The sequence below is a fragment of the Salmo salar genome, chromosome 02, assembly GCF_965601325.2.
Source record: "Salmo salar chromosome 02, fSalSal1, whole genome shotgun sequence".
Classification (NCBI taxonomy): Eukaryota; Metazoa; Chordata; class Actinopteri; order Salmoniformes; family Salmonidae; genus Salmo; species Salmo salar.
Window position 1 is genome coordinate 46,069,640 of NC_138292.1, and position 20,305 is coordinate 46,089,944.

A 20,305-nucleotide genomic window follows, 5' to 3' on the forward strand; every position below is an offset into this window, starting at 1 on the left:
ATGTAATGTCCATGTAAAAAAACCTGTCTGAATAGGATGAATAATATCTGACAATACCTTTTTAATTCTATGCGCTATGCATTTTGCTAGAATTTTTGCATCACAACACTGATATCCGATAATCTACAATGTTTATAGGAGTGGTTAAAACATGTTAATAATGGTCCTCTGAGTACATAAAAAAGGTTTGATATACTGCAACTGGTATGCAATCCAGCCCTGGAGTTTTCCCAGACTTAAAAGCTTTAATTGCATCAAGAAGTTCTTCCTTTGTAATTTAGCCTTCACATGAGTCTGTCTGTACAGCTGTTAATTTCACATTATTAATTGAAAAAAATCCTTACAATTAACTACGGTTACTGGAAATGGAGGAGACTGAAACAAAAACATATGCTTAAAATACTTTGCTTCCTCTTTCAAAATATTGTTTGGTGAATCATGGGTAACAAGTTTCAGTAAATTCTTTTCGGTAGCATTTCTTTGTTGAATATTGAAAAATAATTTGGTGCATTTTCCCCCATATTTCATCCAGTTCGCTTTATTTTTATAATATAGTACACTTTATCTTTCTTGAATAAGTTCCTCCATTTCTTTCAGTTTTTTCTCTAACATATTCTGTGCCTCTATAGTACCGTTTTTTTGCTATCTATCTGTACTGTAAATCCCTCTATTTCGTTTGGTAATATGAATTATTTTGGCCTAAATTGCTTTTGTTTTAAAGATGAGTATTGAATTCCATGGCCTGTAAAGGCACATTTAAAAGTGTCTCATACAATAAAGGGATCTGCTGTCATAAGTTGTCATCCAATAGGCTTTGATAAAATGTTTCTTACCCCCTATTGAACAACACACTCTCACACACATAGCCTTGCCTTCACTCCTTATCAACAACACGGGTGTGTGTGTTTGTGTGTGTGTGTGTGTGTGTGTGTGTGTGTGTGTGTGTGTGTGTGTGTGTGTGTGTGTGTGTGTGTGTGTGCTCAAGGTTGGCCATAAACCATATGGCTATTCAATATTTCATGGCTCATCATTTTTAAAAGTGCTCCTACTGTAAGGGATAAAAGCCAATATTCCCTCAAATTAAATTATTAATAACAGCCCCTAGCTCTTTTCAGGATGGAATATAAAATGAATTCATCATCATAAAAATATTACCACATGCATTTGACATTTATTAAATACAATTAAATAGTTGCATTATCTTATCCAAGCAATAAAATAGTAGTGTTGTTCATTCATATAGCCTAACTTCATTCCTCACTGTAGGTAGACTGATCCGTTTGCGCTCATCGTTCTGTGTTGTCACTGGGAGAGCTGTCAACGTGCCGAAGAGAGCATTCACCGGCGGATCCACTTGTTGACTTGGGTTCACAACAGAGTTCAGGGTTACTGTACGCTATTTAAAGAGGGAGGCAACATGGCACACGGTTTAGTCAAACGGGAATCGGTCGAGAGTGAGATGCATAAATCCGAAGACCAAAGTAAGATATTTGTTTACACGAAGAAGAGGGGGTATGACGTTACACGTAACCCCTACCTGAACAAGGTAACCCAAACATGTGCTTTTTTTTGCGTTTACTTTGTACGTTTCTTTTCTAAACGAAGTGTTCGCTTTAGCCTACATGTTTAGGAGTATCAGCTTCAGAGCAGGCTATATTTAGATTTAAAGGAGCCCAGTGCCCCTCCGGAGCGGGTTACATGAAGTTGTTCCACTCTCGCCTTTACGTTTTTTTCTTTTCTTCCAGTAGCCCTTAACTACAAGAAATGACGCGAAAGCACATCCTCCCCACGTATTACCCATTACACAAATTCAGCTTTTCAAATATGAAATGACAGCCAGCCTTCTGTGGATGATTGAGACTTGTTGAACAATATATTATTTTTAATTTGGTGAGTGGAATAACTAAAGTCGGTCAGCTGCTAACCTTCGCAAATTGCACGAGTGGAACGAAGCATGGGTCCCTTCTCGACTTGCTTGTCAGACTTCGAAAACTCTTCCAGTTTTTGTCAGAGGCTGCCACTTTAGGAATATGTTTTCAAAGTAGCACAGAGGGGCTGGCAAAACGGTTTAACGAAATGAGCCAAAATGTCAGGGGGTAACATTGCTAGGCTGCAAAGCATAGTCATTGTGTCAGTCTGAGTTTGGTAACCGAGGGAGCTTTCGCCTCCCCTACAGATTTACGGTCACACGCTAGTGAGGCTACATGTTGGTCAACGGTGGGGGCAGAGTGACACCTTACTATCCCTGTCCATGGTCCTGATCAGGTCATCACGATTACAATTCGTATGATATATTACACGTTTGCAGAACTTACTGTATGTTACAAATTCTAGCTAGCTGGCTAATGTTAGCTAGGCTAGTGGTTAGGGTTAAGTTTAGGAGTTAGGTTAAAGGGGAAGGGTTAGCTGAAAGGGTTAAGGTTAGGGGAAGGGTTATCTAACATGCTAAGTAGTGCCAAGTAGCTAAAAAGTGGCAAGTAGTTGAACAGTTGCTAATTAGCTCAAATGCTTAAGATTAGGGGAAGGGCTAGCTAACATGCTAAGTAGTTTGCAAGTAGCTAAAAAGTGGTAAGTAGTTGAACAGTTGCTAATTAGCTAAAATGCTAAAGGTTGGGCGTGATGGGATTCGAACTCGAAACCTTTGGGTTGCTAGACGTTGGCGTTATAAGGCAGACTAACCACCCACCTTTCGCGTTTGCCTTAGTTAACCATCTGTCTTATGTAACCATACCAAACATAACATACAGTATCATACTAAATTGAGTGTCCCGAATATACATTTACAATGTTACTTATAGTCTGAGACCAGGCTGATTTGGGCTTGTGTCATACAGTATGTTTCCTTTGACGCTGTGAAAGAGAAGAACAAGGACTTGTAGGTCACTTGTAAGCTTTAGTTGAGTACTTGCCTTTCAACTGCTAATTAGGATACTTATCTTGTATTTCAGCTAACACAATACATGTAAATATTAGTGTTATTTCATTTCAATAGATGACATTTTAAGAATTAGGTAAGAGAAAATTGAATGACCCTGCTATATTCCCCACCCTTGGTCTCGAGTGTCCTCTCTGATTACCTTGAAGCACGGCATGACGCCATTCAGCAGAGGAAGTCTTTGGGTGAAAGCTCTCCCTTATCTGATAAAGAGTGGCATTTACTACTGTTGAAATGGCTGTCAGGGTCCTTGTCCCTACCTAGCTGCTGATAAGTCTGTCAGTGCAGTTCAAACATCCTGTTTCCTGGAGGGGGGCCCAAGGCCCCAGTGCTTACACTGAGCCCAGTTTGTCAGGAAGGTTAATGAGTCCACTCTTTTAAGACCAGCTCTCACACAAGGAGTGCATGCACAGGTGTATGTGAGCGTGCATGCATGTGTGTGTATAATATGATGGAAAATTAGGTCACATTTTCTACCACATTATGGTTTTGAGTGATGTCTTTTTTTACACTGTGAATGTGACTGGCTGCAGTTGGAGTATGGTTAGGCTTTGCTTTGTGTTGTACGATTGCATACCTCAGTTTGTTAATCCAATAAGAAATAGGCTGCCCTTGACAAAAACCATGTAATTTTGGTCACTGGGAACACTGAATCTGCCTCTAATCCCCAATCATTGATAGACTAATAGCTTTAGCCAGGTACTTGCTTCTGGTGTTTTGACTCAAGTTGGTCATGTCAGCTCTGAACCCTGTCTAAATTGTTTGTTTACATCTAGTAAACTGGTTGTTTACATTAAATTAACATTTTATTCACTTAGTAGACGCTCTTATCCAGAGCGACATACAGGAGCAACTAGGGTTAAGTGCCTTGCTCAAGGGCACATCGACACATCGATCTAGTCGTTTCAGGGATTCAAGCCAGCGACCTTTCAGTTATGCTCTTACCAGCTAGGCTACCTGCCGCACATCCCAGTTTGCACCCCAGTGGTTTGAATGGACCGTCTGTACAAGAGAGCTGTAGAGGTCTTAGAGGCTCTCAGATTGGACACGTTAGTGTATGGTGAAACTTGATTGGTCTACTGATTTGTGTTTAGTGTACCCCAAATTATCTTTCATTTGTGATTGGGCCTCTTTGGTAAGAAAATTGGCCCTCCAATGCAAGCTTGAATTTGAAATTGGACAGTGAATTTGACAAGTTGATTGGTCAGACAAACACAGTGAATTTGATTCTGGAATGGCATTGAATGTTGAAATTCCAGAAGGAATGGCTGAGATTTTTTATTTGAGTTGCACAACTTCTCAAGCATGCTTCACTAGGTGCAAACCACAGAGACACTTGTCAGCACAACAATATTTTATTTGGGTGGTCATACTGGATTTGGTCACATGAACTAGGCTATGAGCTATCTGAGACCCTGGCTGGTCTATTCATTATATTTCTATGCTCATGTCTCTCTGTGTCGGAGTATGGAGAGGGAATGTTACGAGACCCACAGTCCTTCATGTTTTATGGTGAGGCTGTTCATGTTACTTCTATGTCTCCCATCGTAATGAGCTAGCTAGAGCATGTGTTATTGCTTTGTTTTGGAGAAGACTGGGGGTTTAATGAGATTAATTAAGAGACACTTCTTTCAAACTGCTTTCATTTGGGATTCATTGGAGACTGAGTGCAGCAACCTATTTATTTAACTCTCCTTCTGTAGTAAATGTGCTTTGTTTGGAAAACGTTTAGTTAGGTCTAATTCACCAAAAGACTGTCAGGACCAAAGTACAGGCTTAGTCAGTGTGAGTAAAAAAATTGGCAGGTCTATTTGCATCAGTCAAAGAAGGCTACAATGTGTTTCTCTTTGTCAATTGATAATAACCGAGATTTAAAAGAGAGGCTATATGAATATGCTTAGGCTACTTGCTTTTACAGTTTTCCACAATTGTTTACTCACATTTGCTGAATCTTTGGGCCATTTTCCCAAAACTCTAAACACAAAACCACAAAACTCTACAAATCTCTAGCAAAAGCAAACACTGCATTTAAAACTGTATTCCCTTTCCAAAATATTTTTTGCATCAAAATGACACACGCATCATATGAATAGATCTGTCTACCAACCAACAATACACTGATGTGCTCAACACAAAACACTACTATGAATTTCCCATCAGTAGATTTATGCCTTTTCAGTATTACACTGTAGCCGGTTGTAAAATATTGTTACAGTAATGTATACCTACTCAAATATACATAAACACACACAAATGCAATACAGTAACAAAAACATTCATTTATTTCCAAAAAACACTAGTGTTTTGTATGTAACACTTTCCATACCCAACAGGAGAAAACCAGGAAAAACATTCAGGAAGATAAAGGGTTTTCTGTACAAAAAAAATGAAAGTGGCTCATTCTTTCAGAACTCTAAACACAGTCAGTCAAAAACACATGCAAAATGTAAGAAAATAGACATTAGGCTGCATCCTGCCTCCTATTTTGGTCTGGCCACAGCTCCTCATCTACATCACAAGCGATGTTCTCCCTGGCTAAACAGTGGGGAAAGAATCTTCTGGAGTGACTGATCCAACCGCCGAAAGCCCCCACATCAACTTCACCACATGCATCCTCCATTGCCTGGAGAAGAGGCATGCGTGCGAGGGGAAACTCGGAAAAAAAACATTCCTAAACTTGGGTTTAGGAATGGGGAATATGGTGGGAGGTATAGAACAATAAATTGTGGGTGGTGGATGAACCATTTGCGGACAAGAGCAGCACGGTGGAAACATACGCTGTTCCAGATGACAACATACCTGGGCTGCTCTGGTCCACCCCTCTGCTCGGCTCGAATGAGGATGCCATGTAGTGTGTCCAGGAATGTGATGAGAATGGCGGTGTTGTAGGGACCAAGGTTGGCATGGTGATGGAGGAAGCCTTGCTGGCTAACAGCTGCGCACATGGTGATATTCCCTCCACGCTGTCCAGGGACATTCACAATGGCACGGTGGCCAATAACGTTCCGTCCCAGTCACCTTCTTTTGGCTAGGTTGAAGCTAGCCTCATCCATGTAAATATAAACGTGCTGAATTGCAGCAGCATCCAACTCCAAGACTCTCTGAAATAGACATTGGCGGTCACATAGACCTAGAGCAGTCAATATGGTGAGGCACAATACACTGGATTACAGTACTGATATGATAGTATTTGCTTGATAGTAAATTCAGTCTAGTATTTACTTGCACATATTCATAGCGCTGTTCTTTAACTCTGAGTTTCGCTCAAATGGCACTCTGTAGACCTGTTTCATCCGGCTTCGGTTGCGCTGTAATACACGGTCCAATGTAGACAAGCCCACCTGGTGAATGTTATTGAGTATTGTGTTGTCTGCAATTATGTGGTTCTGGATTTCTCGTAGTCTAATGGTATTGTTTGCCACCACCATGTTCACAGTAGCGGTCTCCTGTTCTGGTGTGAGCTGCCGGTGTCTTCCACCATGGCCTGGCCGTCTCTCAGTTCTGCAGAAAATCCACAAATAAAATATGATTGGTTACAGTAAGCAAAAAATCAATTTTCTTTCAATATGAAATTACATTACTGTAACATTGGCCAACAATCACTGAGTAGCATAGGCCTACTGATATGTCAGACTGCAGTATACTACAGTATACATACACAAAGAGCATAGTGTAGATGGTAGGTAACTTACCGGTTGTCATTTCTGAATGTACGGATGATAGATGCAACCGTGTAGCGGCTCAGGTTGGGCTGAACTCTCTACCCAGCCTCCCTCATACTCAACCCATGGTTGAGCACATGGTCAACCAATGTGGCTCTGATCTCATCTGAGACAACGGTTCTTCCTCGTCCTCCTTGTCCTCCTCTTCCTCCTCTTACTCTCACTCCTTCACCTGTAGCTCTTGCTTCACCATCGACTTCCATTTTCCTCCAAAACAGGAGAGCCCATCTGTGGCCTTATCTAGTGCTAAAGCTCTGATTTCTAAGTGAACAATTCAGCAACTAGTGTTTATACCTGTGAGGAGTGGGTGTTGCCAATTGGTGTTTAGAACTTGGCATTGTGATTGGCGTTGCTTTCCGAAGGGACTAAAGAGATTTTAATTTTGAATGTTGTGCCTAATGTAGAGAACTGTGTGTAGTGTTTTGCAAAAAGTGTGATATAGAATTGAAAACAGTGTAAAGCAGGAATTGTGCTTGCAATTTTGCAGACTTGGTTTAGGGATTTGGTACATGAGTTTCAGGTTTCGGTGATTGCGTTTCAAGATACAATTTTAGTGTGTAAACAATTGGGAAAAACTAAAGAATGTTTCTTTTTATATAAGTAGGGCTAAACCACAATTACTTTTGACCGCCAGCAGTCAATGAAGCATAAACACTGAGTCCAAAGACACTGAGATTGCCTTCTTGAATGCATCAGCTTTGGTTTGGTGTGAGCTACCTGATACCCTCATAAGTCAGGTCGAAACAGACGTAGGCACACACGCTTAAACACACAAGCGCACAGGTAAGACTAGCGTTTTCTCCTCTGAGGAGAAAAAGGCTTTTTTATGCAGCGGAGTGAACCATTCACTGTCGACCTTGTCCATGAACCAGCAGGAGGAAATTAGAGGAGAAGGTAAGAAATGACTGCTAAAGCATGTTCTGCTTCTCAACAACAGGCAGCCTTCTGTGGGTCCAGCAGTGGGACATTGTTTCCCTCTCCTGGGTTCAGCACACCCTGGGGATATGCGTTTACCTCCCTCACCTGATCCACTTCAGCCTCGCACAGGAGTCAGTGAGAGGGACAACACACTAATTAATGCTGAGGGTCAGAGGTTGCTAAAAGCGGCGTGTCCTCACATCTGCAAGAGTCAATTTTGTTTTCTCGCTCAACACTCACTCTGCCTCTCTGAAAAGGTGGAACAGGATATTATAGGTGTTTTCTATGTGCACACCACGCAATAAAGAAACAAAGTGGGGAGCGAGGCAGAGAAAGGGGGTCTCTGTGGGGAGGAAGAGGGAGCTGGCCGGACTCCACAGACGTCCTCTGTCTCTCTGCGTTGATCAGGTATTAATGAGCAGCCTGTGTGAATCTCAAGCTCCCAGGCCACACTACAGCCCTCTGACGCTTGCTGGGCCGGCTGGCCTGTCACGAAACGCTGGCATGAAAAACAAGAAGTGAAATACGCTCTCTGAGCACCCTATCAGGGATGGTGTTTTGCTTCAAACACCGAGGTAGTGGAGCACAGGTGATCCAACAGATGCCCATTCAGTGGGTCTTTGTGTGCTAACTAAGCTAACCCTGTGCTGAGTGTAGTCATGGTATGGATGGACACTTTGCCCTTAGCATTCATTAGCATCAATGAAGACCTTGACCTGGGACAGTCCTCTGACATCTCTGGATGTTAACGAATATGGCTCTCCTCAGAAGACCCATATGATGCACAGAAGATGTTCTGCTGTTCATCATGGATTGGTATTCGATTTCACCAAAATAGTGTGGAATGGTGCAGAGTTCAGTCTGGCATCAGTTTTCAACTCTCCAGAAAATGAAGATCCTTTGATTAAGAAGTAATATGCAGTTTATTGAGGTTTAAAATAGCTGGTGTTACGTAACATTTCAGCCAAAAATACAAATTGTGTTGAAGATCCAGAACAGAAATTGGATGCCCCATTTGTAACCACAGGCTCCACATGACATCGCAGATGGTTCATCGGACAACAGACGTCCATTAATCTGTGTTCTTGGCTTAGTGAAAACTCTGTGGAACAACACTGTATCTGATTGGACGATGAGGATGTGCTGGAATGCCAACTGTCTGACCCTGGCAATGGAGCTGGGTTATCATAACCGTCTGGCTCTAACAAATGGAAGTCATCACTAGCTTGAATGATTAAGTATTGAACCGTTCTTTGGTTGCTACACTCATTGGTTTTCTCTCCCTATAGTTGTCTTTTTCACAAGGCTTGAGTTTAGAATAAATACATTTAGAAACAAACAAACAGATGGCATCAAATAGCTTTCAAATCTGTAATGGAAACATTTCTAAAGCTGTAACTTTGGATTTTGAAGCACTTTTTATGGGTTGCTGGTTGGAAGACCAGCCAGTGATTGAGAGGGACTGGCTTTGTGTGAATCCACTTTTTTTTTTAATGTATTTTATTTAACCTTTATTTAACTAGGCAAGTCAGTTAAGAACAAATTCTTGTTTACAATGACGGCCTACCAAACCCTAACCTAACGACGCTTGGCCAATTGTGCGCCACCCTTTTGGATGTGTTCCAGTCTGGGCTGTAATACTTGGACCAAGGTATAACATAATGCTGTCCTAATTGGAAAAAGGCACCATTGGATACTTGTGAGAGTGTGGGGCCTAGCCCTGACTTGTTCACCTACAGAATGAGCATGTCTCTCCAAATATTTTGTAATGTTGGGAAACTATTGACGGAAGGTCACAAGTTCACAACTCTGTTGGGGCCGTGTGTAGCCATGGCTGACGTGTATAATGTGTACACTGTCCTCTAAAGACATAGGCCATTCTATTATGAGTAGTACAGAAACTTTTTTTTTTAGGGCCAATGTGAGATGTAGGTGGGTGTTAGCTGGCAATACGCTTTCATGACACTGTTAAACTGATGAGTGGCTATGGGACAAAGAGTGCTCTGTTCTTGCTCTATCATAGGTCAGATGGTCCTGTCAATCTCCCTCTCTAAGCGGCCCCTAGAACTCCCAGGACTGTGTGTGTGTGATGTCACAGGTATCTCAGGTGTGGCCAGGTGTCTCCAGGAGTGGCGGTGCGACCGCACGCATCACCGGCCGCCAGACATTCCACTGATGGACTGGAGTGGAGCGGCCAGACGGGGAAAGTGCAACCCTGTTCCCCTCCAATAACTCAACCTCGGTGGCACCTGCCAAGCAGCCTCATTTTACCCTGTCTGACACACTCACACACACACTCACACTCACACACATACACACTCACACACATACACACAAGATCTCCATCTGCCTGTTCATTCTGGCCTTTTTTTCTCTGGGACAGACCTGTCTAAATCCCCTAACCTGCCTGTTCGTTGAGGCTTTATGTTTTCTCTAAGACATTTTTTTTTCAGGTCTGGACAATGGACACGCCATTAGACTGGCCCCAGACACATAGAGGGAGACAGTGATGGACTCATCACCTGACTATAAAGCATGGCTCAGACCTCCCAACCCCACCCATCTGTTGCTCTTGTCACTCCCTTGTTTCCTTAATACAGCTTTTGTTTGTTGTTTGAAAGGGAACGTTGGAAAGTCCTGATATCAATATGGGTCTAGAGCTGGGGAGCCAAGGGAATAACCAAAAGGCCAATCCCAGTGAGGCTAGTCATTGGATTTGGAATGACAGATTGCCTATTGTATCATAAAATATGTTGTATGAGGAAATTGTCTGATAAACAGGTTGAAGGTCTGGTTTTGGCACAATTGCCAAAGGACTTTGAATATGACCAAACGTCAATGACTGAAAGTCAACCTGGTCAATGGGCCTCCATATCCACTTTCTAGGATACAGTGGAGAAACACAGCCCAGCCTACACAGGCAGCAGCACACGCTCGCCACCAAGCACTTCACTGGGAACTGGAATGCTGTCACAGGGAAAGTTATGTGATTGTTGAAGACCAATACTCTATCCCCCTGAGCCACTGGCAATGGAGTTATGGTATGGGCTTGCAGTGTTACAGCCTTTGCTCATTATAATGGTGAAGGTGTTTTCATAGCTAGAAACAAGTTCAATGCTTCATTATTTTTTTCCTTTGTGTTTTTTGTAAAGATGAATTCAGTGCACAGATGTACAGTGGTTCGTCCTTTAAAAGTTGCAGCGTGCTTACTGCAGCACAGCTTGCATGGTGCTGCAGAATTCTATGGCACGTTATTTATATGTCAGCCATTGTAAACATTAAAGCTCGTTAGTGCTAGTTTGACCACCAGAGGGCATCTTTGAGAAGCATTTGGTAGCCTTCAATATTGGCTGTACTAGAGAATTTAAAACCTTTTTTGTAAGAACGTAGTATATGGGACTGATTTTCAGAAATTTTGCTTAATTAGTTTGATTAATATCATGGTGTTTCTATTCCAAGAAAAACGAAAAACACTCTGGGTTTCCGTTAGGATGGAACAGAAAATATGGCGCTGTACAACGGGACAGTCGGGAGAAGGCTACGGTACTGGGCTATTTAGGTAAAGAATCCCTGTGTCGCGCGGGCATGCGGGAGACCGGGGTTCAATTCCCTGACAAGGAGGAAAGAGTAGGCTGTCCGTGTAAATAAGAATTTGTTCTTAACTGACTTGCCTAGTTAAATAAAGGTTACACTAAGAGCATAACATTTCTACACCCGAATTGTATAATTATAGTCCAACCAATACTCAAATGGAGATTCAGTGGAAATAAAAATCAAATAGATTTATCAAGACCAGTCCCGACGCTTGTCTCAGAGCAGTGCGAAACGGTGCTAAAAGAGTTGTAGGCTTTTGCTTCAAATCCTATCGCTTCTAACTTCAATATGCTCTTTAAATAAATAAGACCTACACCACTTTTAACAGCGCATTACTCAACACTAGTGAGAATCATGTCGCCTACGGTAAGCCTACAAGTATATCTGAAAATAGTTTTGTTCAATGACGTAATGGCCTATAATTACATATCGGTCTCCCGGTGGCGCTCGGCATCTGTGGCGAACCTGCATCTGTACCAACGCATTTTGCACTGTGATTCAGTGTCTTAGACGGCTGCGCCAATCGGGAGGGCTATTATAATACTGTACATGGTGCCCAGGTCAGGATAACCAAAACATTTCTTTATTAAAGACTATCAGAAAGAATGTTGGTACTTATTGATTTTGATCCAAAGCCATGAATGTGAGTCACCAATGGCTGTCGCCCGTATCTCTGCCTTCAGATAATGTTTCTCTTTCTACTGGTCTGCCTTCAATGACTCGATCTCAGTCTTCAAAGTTTGAATCTGATCCATGTGCATCTTCATCAGATGAGCAGAATGGTACCTCCCTGAGCCCCCATCGATTACAGTGGCCTGGGATAGAAACGGCAGATCAATTAAGAATTAACAGTGACTCCAACACACATGCTGCGTGGCACATTTTAAAAATCGATCAAAACTGATCGCTTTCTTGGCAAGGAATGCGTTTTTTCGGTGCGGCCCGTTGTCCAGGCCTTTGTCCACTGATCTCCACGGATGGTTGTCGGCATGGTTGTATGCTCTGCAAAAAGCACATTCACGTATTTAGTACACAAGGATTTATTTTATTTAACCTTTATTTAATTATTGATTTTATTACACAGTATGCCTACACATTGATAGGCTATATACATTTTTTTAAGAAAATGCACTGAAACCAAAATACCTTTTTAGTTTTGGTGATCCCCTCAGCTCCTGCTTATTTTCAAGTCATGGTTACGATCCTAACCCTGGAACGGGTAGCACCATAGAAAGAAGCTGGCTTGATGAAAACGATGTCCATCTCGTCTGTTCCCTTTGGTGGCAATGTCTTTTTTTCTTTTCTTTTTCTTTTAACAGCTTGTTTTTGAATGGTAACTGTGTTAAGGGTGGCGTTTTGTGCGGTGTGAGGAGTACTGGAAAGGTGTGACTTTCACATCTACAGTAGCCGGGATCCTGCATCTCCTGCTAATTGGGCTACAAGTGTTTGAAAACCTGTTTTCAAAATGCCACCAGCTGTCCATCCACTACTGTAAATAAAAACACAACAGCTTGTTTACATTCTTTATTGTAACCACAATGTCACAAATAATTTGTACCTACCTTTACAATTACTTTTAGAGTTTGGGATTTACAAATGAGTGCTTTTCACAATATTTTTTGTTAAATCCAGTTCGGATTTAATTATAACGTTTGAGTGATGCCTTTAGTGAGAGGTCTAACGCTTTAATATTTAATAATATCTGCCCTCCGATTTCACGCGTGAAACCTGGCACTAAGAGCAGCGAGAATGTCTCCCCAGTCAGCGCCATTATTAGTGCAATGCCCCTTAAGTGTTGCTCTGTGCTACCTCCTCCCTTCCCCATGGGCTAGGTCCGTCTTCTGTGCGCGGCTCTGCGGCCCGTCCCGTGTCCCCTGCCCTCTTGCCTTGAACCTTGCTCACCCACCACTATTTCAGTGCGATACAGCTGGAGAACTGCAAGGCAATCCCATTGTGCGCCACTCGGGAGCCCTGACCAATATGACCAATATATATTGTCCTGCTAATAACAGGGTTAGTAGTATATATATTTTATATAATTCTAAATTATTATAATAATAGTAATTTATTTGTTTAAAAAAATCATATTTTGGAGATTTTGTTTTCAAATAATGTAAAATGAGTGGGGGAAAAAAGCCATTCTTGAACATGGGGTGAGACATTGTTACTAATGTGTAAATAAAGCCAGTTTGTTATTTAGAATGACTTATTTCTGTTTTTAGTTGGAGAGAAACCAAAAACCTACAGCCATCTCATGGGTCTCCCAGTTGAGGCCTGCACGGCTATTGAACTGTAGCAACACAGCTTGCACTGCGATTCAGTGTCTTAGACCGCTGCGCCATTCAGGCACTGTACAATGTGACTGGTCGGGAGTAGGCTACAGTAATACAGAGACATAGGAGCGCCTTGGGACCCAAAAGCATTATCAGAGCTCTAACTCCCGCTTGCGCTGGTCTGGAGCAATGAAGTAGTGATGCAGGGTACTGTACTAAACCACAAATTACCTCTAAGTCCTGAAGCATAATCGCAAAACTTTTAGTGGAGCAACCACTGTAGGTGGGCCTTGTCTTGTGGATGGAAGAGATTATGGGAGATGGGACAACCATTTCAGTGCCTCCCTTTCATATGTTTCATGTTCACAATGTCCATTGATGGTGAACTTATGCCATGCATCCTATTCTAACTGGAATCCCATTCACACTGGCTATCCCAAGGCTATACTCCAGCATGGTGTAGGCCTAGAGATGGCTGTCATTAAGACATGGCCAAAGCATTTCAATTCTGATGATAGTACAACTGGAAATAAATCAGGCCACCTGATTTATTCAGTGTTGTGTTGTTATTTTGAGATCGCAAATCAACAAGGATTTACTGTAGCAGCATTTACTTATTACTGGGAACAGAACAGAAGCCAAATTGTTTAGGGATTTTCCAGGGAATTTAGACTGAGAAGAGCAATTCAGTAGCTAACAGACTTAGACAGGTAAGTTTCTTCCTCATATCTAGCCTACCTTAAAACATTTCTATAGCCTACTTTATACTTAAAGGCTATACAGAAATGTTACATCTGGGGGAACTCCTGAGCCAAAAGGTGAATACTAAAATGGACAGACATATTGCTCAGAAATGACCTCACGACCCTTGATGTACAGCTTCTTTAATATGGATTTAGCTGCATTCTGGGTGTAGGCTCGGTTCAGCTGTCACAAAGGAACACCATGTTGAATGTGACAGAAGGATTTGAATGCCTTGTGACAGCTCGGCTTGTTTGCATAAATACTTGTGCTTAGCGCTGTCCATCAGTCGTGCCATATCAACCCAGACTGTTTTTGGAACTAGACTAACGTGTGCTGAAGCGGTACTTACCTGAAGTATGTGAATGTTTAGCCCAAGGCTTCAGAGTTGCCGATTTGATTAGAGACTTGGACTTTTGCCTGGCAAGACTGTAGAAGGACCCCCCCCCCCCCATACACAGAGCATGAAAAGTCTCAAGAGAAGACTGCAACGGAAGGCTGCATTTGAAAAGTCTTACTTACATCGCACACCCCGGCTGCCCCCTCTTTAGTCAACACCATCTCTGTTTTCAAAGCTGTTTAACCAGCAAGTGTCCATACGTTCACAAGTTGACACCTCACTGATTTTCAGAGCCCCATGGTTCACATAGTTGCTCCGAAAGATGACTTTGAGAAGCTCCTCTCAGTCAAAAGAGAATGGGAGCCCAGATGGGTGGAGTTTTCAGGATGAGGATGACTTAATGGAAGCGGAGATGACCTAAATAGGCTTTAATGTTGTGCTGACTAATGGGGGTTTTGGAACAGCGCTGGGCTGTGGTATGCCATATGAACGTGTCTGTGATGGTTGTATACTCTGCATGTTGTTCGAGTCCTGTGGGACGCTGTGTGGGGCTGATTGCTGGTCACAGTCACGCTGTCATCCGGTCTCAAGAACGTCTCAGTCATCCAAGGTGACGCCACGTCCAAGCAGGCTTAAACACAATGGCAATAAGCAACTGACAACGAAGCCAATTTAGAAATGAAATGTACTCGTCAGACTGTCAACAAAGGTTCTGGATATTGTGAAGTCTACAGCATGGTGCTGTTGAAAATTGACAGCTTAATGATCGAAACTAAGGCTGGCCTTTACTCCTGAGAGCAAAATTGTGTGTTATGTCAAATTTGCCTGTTTAGTTTAGACATGAGTCAGTTGTGACGTATGTTGGGAAAGTTTCGTAAATAGCCTTTCCAGAAGACCTTGTGAGTATCTACATGCGCCCCCCCCCCCCCCGGTGTCCTTGTCTCTCTACTTCCAATAGCACATCTCTCATAGACTACTATACTGCGTCACACCACCACCGACTAACCTCCGCATTTCTCAGTTAAAGTAGGAATGTCTCCATGTTTTCCCGCTCCACTTACCCTACTTATTCCTTATCTCTCCTGCTGAGTTATTATTACTAGCTGCAAATGTTTAGGTCCTGATGACAACCGCTCTCTAAACAAAGTTGGCATATTAACGTGTTTTCTGCCTGTGATTCCAACTAATGACCCAATTTTGCCTTGGTAAGCGAGTGTTTACAAATGTTGTAGCAGTCAGAATCGGTGGAATGAAGGAAGGAAGGCAGGTTGAAGTTCTGAAAATGTAGATCTATTTACTAGTCTTGGTGATCCAACAGTGAAGGCGCCATATATCAAACGAGTAGATTTACAAACTATACATGGGCAACAGCCCTAAAGAAATAGCCTCTGTATCAGGCTTAAACTGTCTTATCTGAACAGGCACAAGTAGAGGGCAAGAGTACACAGCCTCTCTTTGAGAAACCAAATCATTAGTGTCTAGTTTGAGAAACGGAAGCCTCACAGGTTGCGACCCCTGGGATGCTGGCTTTCTAGGCAGAGTTGCAAAGAAAAAGCCATATCCAATAAAAATCAAATATTAAGATGGGCAAAATAACACATACAGTGGACAGAGGAACTCTGCCTAGAAGGCCAGCATCCCGGAGTCGCCTCTTCACTGTTGACAGTGACTGGTGTTTTGCGGGTACTATTTAATGAAGCTGCTAGTTGAGGACTTGTGAGGCTTCTGTTTCACAAACTAGACACTAATGTACTTGTCCTCTTGCTCAGTTGTGCGCCGGGGCCTCCCACTCCTCTTTCTATTCTGGTTAGAGCCAGTTTGCGCTGTTCTGTGAAGGGAGTAGAACACGGTGTTGTATGAGATCTTCAGTTTGTTGGCAATTTCTCGCATGGAATAGCCTCCATTTCTTAGAACAAGAATAGACTGACGAGTTTCAAAAGAAAGGTCTTTGTTTCTGGCCATTTTGAGCCTGTAATCAAACCCACAAACGCTGATTCTCCAGATACTCAACTAGCATAAAGAAGGCCAGTTTTTTTTTATTATATTATTTTAATGGTAACAAAAATTGCTTTTCTTTCAAAAACAAGGACATTTCTAAGTGACCCCAAACTTGTGTGTGTGTGTGTGTGTGTGTGTGTGTGTGTGTGTGTGTGTGTGTGTGTGTGTGTGTGTGTGTGTGTGTGTGTGGTAGGGAATTGATAAACATTTATTAATCAAATGGCAAACAATTTACACAATGAATGTGCACACTTTTGAAAGGCTTTGTTTAATTATTGAAAAAAGATTTGAATGAGTTAAATATTATCGCTGTTCAAATAATAAGTCATTGTTCTGAAATTAAGGAGGGCTAGGCCTATACAGTAAGTGTGTGTGTGCGCGCTTGCGTATTCCTTTTCTTTAGCAACATGGATATTGAGCCTTCTTAGCCAAACACAAATCACTGTACAAAAGCTTTGTCTTACTTGATTTATCTGACTAAGACCCTTTCCCCTCTACTCACCCACAGTTTAATGTGTTGCACTGAATGACATGTCTCCCCTATATTAACATGTACGGTAGGTCTGTGCTCTGACCCTCTTTGTCCTGAGGGAGAGGGGGGGAGAGAGAGAGACCAATGCACACCCTAATTGACAAACAAGGTAAAGTCTTCTCATGCTTTGTTGATTTCAAAAAAGCTTTTGACTCAATTTGGCATGAGGGTCTGCTATACAAATTGATGGAAAGTGGCATTGAGGAAAAAACATACATTATGAAATCCATTAAACAACAAGTGTGCGGTTAAAATTGGCAAAAAACACGCATTTCTTTCCAAAGAGCCAGGGGGGTGAGACAGGGATGCAGCTTATGCCCCACCCCCTTCAACATGTATTTCAACAAATTGGCGAGGGCACAAGAACAGTCTGCAGCACCCGGCCTCACCTTACTAGAATCTGAAGTCAAATGTTTGCTGATGATCTGGTGCTTCTGTATCCAACCAAGGACGGCCTACAGCAGCACCTAGATCTTCTGCACAGTTTGTCAGACCTGGGCCCTGACAGTAAATCTCAGTAAGACAAAATAAAATGGTGTTCCAAAAAAGGTCCAGTTACAATGACCACGAATACAAATTCCATCTAGACACAAATGCCCTAGAGCACACAAAAAAACTATACATACTGTACCTTGGCCTAAACATCAGCGCCACCGGTAACTTCCACAAAGCTGTGAACGATCTGAAAGACACGGCAAGAAGGGCCTTCTATGCCATCAAAAGGAACATACATTTCGACATACCAATTAGGATCTGGCTAAAAATCCTTGAATCAGTTATGGAACACATTGCCCTTTATGGTTGTGAGGTCTGGGGTCCGCTCACCAACCAAGAATTCACAAAATGGGACAAACACCAAAGTGAGACGGGATGGAGAATTCTGCATGCAAGAATATAATCTGTGTACAACGTAAAACACCAAATAATGCATGAAGAGCAGAATTAGGCCCAAACCCGCTAATGATCAAAATCCAGAAAAAGTGCTGTTAAATTCTAGAGACAATCTAATGTTACGTACTGTCGAAGTAATATCTCTACAGGTTCATCGGCCTCACCAAAAGCCCATTATTTTGGAAAGCTGCAATAGACGACCAAGTGCTAACAGTCAGTATTTGGATAATATGTGTGAAATGCTTGATAATGTACAGTTGAAGTCGAACGTTTACATACACTTAGGTTGGAGTCATTAAAACTAATTTTTCAACCACCCCACAAATTTCTTGTTAACAAACTATAGTTTTGGCAAGTCGGTTTTTGTGCATGACAAGTCATTTTTCCAACAATTGTTGACAGACAGATTATTTCACTTATAATTCACTGTATCACAATTCCAGTGGGTCAGAAGTTTACATACACTAAGTTGACTGTGCCTTTAAACAGCTTGGAAAATTCCAGAAAATTGTCATGGCTTAAGAAGCTTCTGATAGGCTAATTGACATCATTTGAGTCAATTGGAGGTGTAACTGTGGATGTTTGTCAAGGCCTACCTTCAAACTCAGTGCCTCATTGCTTGACATCATGGGAAAATCAAAAGAAATCAGGCAAGACCTCAAAACAATTGTAGACCTCCACAAGTCTGGTTCATCCTTGGGAGCTATTTCCAAATGCCTGAAGGTACCATGTTCATCTGTACAAACAATAGTACGCAAGTATAAACACCATGGGACCACGCAGCCGTCATACCGCTCAGGAAGGAGACGCATTATGTCTCCTAGAAATGAACGTACTTTTGTGCGAAAAGTGCAAATCAATCCCAGAACAACAGCAAAGGACCTTGTGAAGATGCTGGAGGAAACGGGTACAAAAGTATCTATATCCACAGTAAAACAAGTCCTATATCGACATAACCTGAAATGCCACTCAGCAAGGAAGAAGCCACTGCTCCAAAACCGCCATAAAAAAGCCAGACTACGATTTGCAACTGCACATGGAGAAATGTCCTCTGGTCTGATGAAACAAAAATTGAACTGTTTGGCCATAATGACCATTGTTTTGTTTTGAGGAAAAAGTGGGAGGCTTGCAAGCCAAAGAACACCATCCCAACTGTGAAGCACAGGGATGGCAGCATCATGTTGTGGGGGTGCTTTGCTGCAGGAGGGACTGGTGCACTTCACAAAGTAGATGGCATCATGAGGAGGGGAAATTAACTGGATATATTGAAGCAACATCTCAAGACATCAGTCAGGAAGTTAAAGCTTGGTCGCAAATGGGTCTTCCAAATGGACAATGACCCCAAGCATACTTCCAAAGTTGTGGCAAAATGGCTTAAGGACAACAATGTCAAGGTATTGGAGTGGCCATCACAAAGCCCTGACCTCAATCCCATAGACAATTTGTGGGCAGAACTGAAAAAGTGTGTGCGAGCAAGGAGGCCTACAAACCTGACTCAGTTACACCAGCTCTGTCAGGAGGAATGGGCCAAAATTCACCCAACTTATTGTGGGAAGCTTGTGGAAGGCTACCTGAAATGTTTGACCCAAGTTAAAAAATGTAAAGGCAGTGCTACCAAATACTAATTGAGTGTATATAAACTTCAGACCCACTGAGAATGCGATGAAAATAAATCCCTCTACTATTATTCTGACATTTCACATTCTTAAATTAAAATGGTCATCCTAACTGACTTATGACAGGGAATTTTTACAAGGATTAAATGTCAGGAGTTTTTGAAAAACTGAGTTTAAATGTATTTGGCTAAGGTGTATGTAAACTTCCAACTTCAACTGTATGTGATAAACAGAGAAGTATATTTTTGGGTGATTTAAATATTGACTGTCTCTCATCAAGCGGCCCACTCAAAAAAAATGTCAAACTGTAACCAGTGCCTGCAACCTGGTTTGGGTTGTCAGTTAAACTACCAGGGTATTTACAAACAGCACAGGAATGAAATCATCAACATGTATTGATCACATCTTTACTAATGCTGTAGAAATGTGCTTTAAAACAGTATCCGAATCCATAGGATGTCGTGATCACAATATAATAGCCATATCTAGGAATACCAAAGTTCCAAAGGCTGGGCCTAATATAGTGTATAAGAGGTCATGCAATAAGTTTTGTAGCGATTCATATGTTGATGTAAACAATATTTGCTGCTCTGTAGTGTGTAATGAGGAGCAACCAGACGCTACACTTGGCACATTTATGACATTTCTTATTCCAGTTACTAATAAGCATGCACCCATTAAGAAAATGACTGTAAAAACTGTTAAAACCCCTTGGATTGATGAGGAATTGAAAAATGTTATGGTT

At 42.0% G+C, this 20,305-nt stretch overlaps 1 protein-coding gene across 1 annotated transcript in view; it reads left to right on the forward strand.

Annotated features, from left to right (window-relative positions):
* The first annotated feature begins 1,242 nt into the window (after window positions 1-1,242).
* me1 (malic enzyme 1, NADP(+)-dependent, cytosolic) overlaps window positions 1,243-20,305 on the forward strand; it is a 130,098-nt gene continuing 111,035 nt past the window's right edge. The window contains exon 1 of the mRNA XM_014168666.3: window positions 1,243-1,546. Within this exon, the coding sequence (XP_014024141.2) occupies window positions 1,418-1,546 (129 nt within the window). The 5' untranslated portion in view covers window positions 1,243-1,417. The remainder of the gene's footprint in view (window positions 1,547-20,305) is intronic.